At 36.1% G+C, this 4,844-nt stretch overlaps 1 protein-coding gene across 1 annotated transcript in view; it reads left to right on the forward strand.

Moving 5' to 3' along the window:
* Positions 1-4,740, forward strand: part of arih1l (ariadne homolog, ubiquitin-conjugating enzyme E2 binding protein, 1 like) — an 8,923-nt gene extending 4,183 nt beyond the window's left edge. The window contains exons 7-14 of the mRNA XM_016548386.1: positions 619-725; positions 1,033-1,075; positions 1,228-1,299; positions 1,935-2,065; positions 2,157-2,214; positions 2,376-2,636; positions 2,870-2,982; positions 4,069-4,740. Of these exons, the coding sequence (XP_016403872.1) occupies positions 619-725; positions 1,033-1,075; positions 1,228-1,299; positions 1,935-2,065; positions 2,157-2,214; positions 2,376-2,636; positions 2,870-2,982; positions 4,069-4,153 (870 nt within the window). The 3' untranslated portion in view covers positions 4,154-4,740. The remainder of the gene's footprint in view (positions 1-618; positions 726-1,032; positions 1,076-1,227; positions 1,300-1,934; positions 2,066-2,156; positions 2,215-2,375; positions 2,637-2,869; positions 2,983-4,068) is intronic.
* Positions 4,741-4,844: the final 104 nt, after the last annotated feature.

Below are 4,844 nucleotides of genomic sequence, written 5' to 3' on the forward strand. Positions count from 1 at the left end.
TTAGAGAACAACGGGGGATGGACTTTTTCACGGGGGGAAGCATTATTATGGATTATGGACTGAAAAAGCATAATAGGACCCCTTTAATGATGGATTTGTTTCTTACAAACATGCATCTTTTCAATTCACAAGACATTAATCGATGGACTAGAGTGCTGTGGATTATTTGTGGATTATTGTGATGTTTTTATCAGCTGTTTGGACTCTCATTCTGACGGCACCCATTCACTGCAGAGGATCCATTGCTGAGCAAGTGATGTAATGTTAAATTTCTACAGATCTCTTCTGATTAAGAAACAAATTCATCTACATCTTGGATGGTCTGAGAGTGAGTGAATTCTCAGCAAATTTTAATTATTGGGTGAACTGTTCCTTTCACGTTTTGCTAACTAACTTGTGTCCAAGGCTTATTTAACACACTCAGAAAATATAAACAAAGTCCAATAAATATAGTAACCGATCTGGTGCTAAATCTAAAAATCATATATGGTTTCTTTGTGGTTCAGCTTTAGAATGGCATGAATATGACATTTATTTAAATACCGGTGCATATCTGTAATTATAATGTAATATATGTCTGTCTGCAGTGAACTGTTTTGTCTCTCTGCTCTTCTACAGTGTAACAGACTGTTGAGATGGTGTCCAGCTCCTGACTGCCACCATGTGATCAAAGTTCAGTATCCTGATGCCAAACCAGTTCGCTGCAAATGCGGGAGACAGTTCTGGTAAGAGTCTGATGCAGAATGCAGTGCAGAGCTTCAGTGGATCAGCAACATCCTTTAGCTTCATGTGTTAACGCTGCAATAATATAAATGATGTTAGTATAAGCAGCTTGTTCTGCTGTGCACCCTTTTCTGTCATTATTGACTCGACATCAGCTGTGTGCTGTTATTTTTAATATGTAAGAAAAAAATAACAGCACATGGCTTTGGAACGACATGAGGGGGAGTAAGTAATGACAGTATTTTCATTTTTGTGTGAACGACTCCCTTTAATTTATTTTTGTTTTGTTTTGTTTTTCTCAATAAATAGTTTCAATTGTGGAGAGAACTGGCATGACCCTGTTAAATGCAAGGTATGTTAGCATCTAATTATGCACTCATCGTCATGTTATCATTAGGCACTCATTTTTAGGTTAGATTATTTCCATTGTTAAAATTGATATTACTAGATTAGATTTGTCCTGAGAGGTTTTCCTTTTCTTTAATCATATTTCTACTCTTCAAGTGGTTGAGGAAGTGGATAAAGAAGTGTGATGATGACAGTGAAACATCCAACTGGATTGCAGCAAATACCAAGGTACTAAGATGTACATAAACACTCAGATGAGATCTATGAAGATCAGTTCACTTGATATAATTTATTATTTATTTATTTATTGTATAGATTATTGTATTTATTGTATATATAAAAAATGTATAGCCTGAATGCACTGTAAGTCGCTTTGGATAAAAACGTCTGTTAAATGAATAAATTATTATTTATTATTGTGATGAAGAGAAAGTTATTCTACTTTAAGCCCATACTGTCTCCAGAAAAAAAGAGCATTGTTTAACTTTGTTAAACAGGTCTGGCCATTTGTTTAACAAATTTATTTACATTTTATTTGACTGGCATTAACAGATATGCAGGACAAAAGAGTCAAAATATAGAAAGTGTACTTTAGTCAATACTATTATTTATATATACACAGTGGGTACGGAAAGTATTCAGGCCCCCTTAAATTTTTCACTCTTTGTTATATTGCAGCCATTTGCTAAAATCATTTAAGTTAATTTTTTTTCCTCATTAATGTACACACAGCACCCCATATTGACAGAAAAACACAGAATTAATTTTTATTTGAATCAGTAGGATGCTACAGATGATCAGTAAATATGTCAATAAACCCAAAATATTCCTTTAATTCATGTGGGTATTCCTGTTTTTCTTAGGAATGTCCCAAATGTCATGTGACCATTGAAAAAGACGGCGGCTGTAATCACATGGTGTGTCGAAACCAGAGTTGTAAAGCAGAGTTCTGCTGGGTTTGCCTCGGCCCTTGGGAACCTCACGGCTCTGCTTGGTGAGTCTGCTTCACCTCTTATAATAAATGCTTATATTTTTATATGCATGTGGAACATTGAAATAACATGTACATATCACACTGACTACAGGTACAACTGCAATCGCTACAATGAAGATGATGCAAAGGCAGCCAGAGATGCTCAAGAGGTACTTTAGGCATTATTCGACCCAACATCTGTCATCCTTTATCTATCCAAGGAGACTCAAATTAGCTCTTGCAGGAAAGCATGACTTTTCCCTGTTCAGAGCAAACCATGGCCTGTTACTGTTGTTCTCTTTGGAATGAATGTATTCTATCCATGTCACAGCGATCTCGTGCAGCCCTGCAGCGCTACCTCTTCTACTGCAACCGCTACATGAACCACATGCAGAGTCTGCGCTTCGAGCACAAGTTGTATGCGCAGGTGAAGCAGAAGATGGAGGAGATGCAGCAGCACAACATGTCGTGGATCGAGGTGCAGTTCCTGAAGAAGGCCGTGGATGTGCTGTGCCAATGTCGCTCCACGCTCATGTTCACCTACGTCTTCGCCTTCTACCTCAAAAAGAACAACCAGTCCATCATCTTCGAGGTGAGGGGGAAATCAAGTTGTTGTTGTTTTTTAATTGCACAACCCCATGTGGTTGACTGTTTTATAGCTGCAAAAATAATGACTATTTTTGGACCGGTTTCCAAAACACTCCACCAGTCTGCTGTTGGTGGGACTAACATTCAAACTTAATTTTTTTTTATAGCATTACATTGTTTACACTTGCCAGAGAAATCAACGCACTGATGTCTTACTACTGTTTTTTTTTTTTCCAGAACAATCAGGCTGATTTGGAGAACGCTACAGAGGTGCTCTCGGGTTATCTAGAGCGAGATATCTCCCAGGATTCTTTGCAAGATATCAAACAGAAAGTTCAGGATAAGTATAGGTGAGAAATTTAACCAAAATCCCAATATTGTGTCTTGTTCTTGTTGTTGTTTTTCTTCTTCTAAATGCACGGAATTTGAATTAGCTTTTATTTTTAGTTTTCATTTTAGTTTAAGTTTCAGTAATTTTATGTGCTTTTGTCTTTTTATAATATTTCTGTTTAGCTTGAATTGCTTTTTATTTCAGTATTACGTTTAGTAATTGTACTTTTAATTTTCAAAATTCCATCTCGTATTCACATTTTATTTCAGCTTTAATTCAATTTACGGAAAATGTTTAATAGATTTAATGACTGACACATTGGGTGAATTCTGGAGACAATTCATTTCTAATAAAGCTGTAGCTGTTGTTATTTTAAAAATATGGATTTATATATTTAAATGTGTATTTAAAAATTCTGTATGTATAAAAAATTGTTTAAATAAATTGACAGCTGTATAGAAAAACCTAATTATGAATGTCATAATTATAAATAATGAATGCAATTACTCCAAAAGAACTTTTTTGATTTTATGTAATACACACACATCTGTACCTGCTGACTCCAACATCTGTTACAGTGAATTACATAAGATGTTGGTTAATCTTAGTCAGGGCATGCAAGCAGTTTGTTTTGAACAGCAAACTCTCTTTATTAATCAGCCAGCATCCAACAGGAGTATCTAGAAAATTGCAAATATTTTAAAGTATTTTTTTGTCACATTGTGTACAGTAATAATTAGGATAAACGCTAGTACAATTAAATTTGCAGCCACGTGAATTTTTAATGCATCTAGTCTTCAGTGAAAATGCATTGACAGTTGAGCATCTTACTGGCTTTGAAAATATGTTCTTTTCAGCATTTCTATTAAGTATGATTAAACATGCTGCTTTCAGAGTTGGTTATCCAATCTGCAAACGAAAGTTCTGGAGCGTCCGTAGCACAAACCCATTTTATCTCTATATTCTCCAGTGAAAATGCCCTTACAGAAAGCTATCTATCTATCTTAGTTTAACTCGATATGAACATTGTTGCAAGGTTCCTGTGAGAAATGTGTTGAGCGCTGCTCACGTTTGAGGACTTTCCTGCGTTTCTCCTCTCGTGTAGATACTGTGAGAGCCGGCGACGAGTGCTGCTGCAGCACGTTCACGAGGGCTATGAGAAAGACTTGTGGGAGTACATTGAAGACTGAGACAGAACTGCTGCGTCGCGGGCTTCGGAGCGTAGCTGTGGTCTCCAGTCGGCCATCACCTCTCTACATGTTGCATCCTTTTTACGTGGCATCTGGATTTTTGTTATTATTTAGAGTTTAAGTTAATTTTACTGAAATAAAAAGGTAGAATATTCAAATAAAACTCCTACGTCAGTATTGCAGTCTGTAAGTGTTGATTGTCAAAACGGCACGGAAATGTATTACGTTCTCCAAGCTTTCTGTGGAGATTCTTCAGTAGTCTGTTTTTATTTGATTTTGATTTTTTTTGTGCTTTTTGTCTGAAGTTGTTTTTATAGTTGGAGCTGAGATTGGCTTGTCTTAAGCATAGCTTTACAGGTCTGAGCCATGCGGAGTGTGTTGTGTTTTGGGAATGCTTGGTTGGGTGGCTTTATGCAGAAGTGTGTATTTCAAGCTGTAAATGGCACACATGCATGGAACATGGAGTGGGATGCATCTTTTTTTTGTTTGTTTGGAAAAAATATTTATTCTTTACAGATATTCAAAAATGTGTTTAAACAACATGAGAAGAAGCCACGAGACATTTTTGCCTCGTGTTTTTTTTTTTTTTTTTTTTTTTTTTGTTTTAAAAGTTGGTGAGTGTAACATTTCTGACAAGGGGCCTTTTACATGCCATTGAGTGAACTAAAACATGGCAGTAATGACACGGCCT

Source organism: Sinocyclocheilus rhinocerous, unplaced genomic scaffold, assembly GCF_001515625.1.
Source record: "Sinocyclocheilus rhinocerous isolate Xijiao unplaced genomic scaffold, SAMN03320098_v1.1 scaffold433, whole genome shotgun sequence".
Taxonomy (NCBI): domain Eukaryota; kingdom Metazoa; phylum Chordata; class Actinopteri; order Cypriniformes; family Cyprinidae; genus Sinocyclocheilus; species Sinocyclocheilus rhinocerous.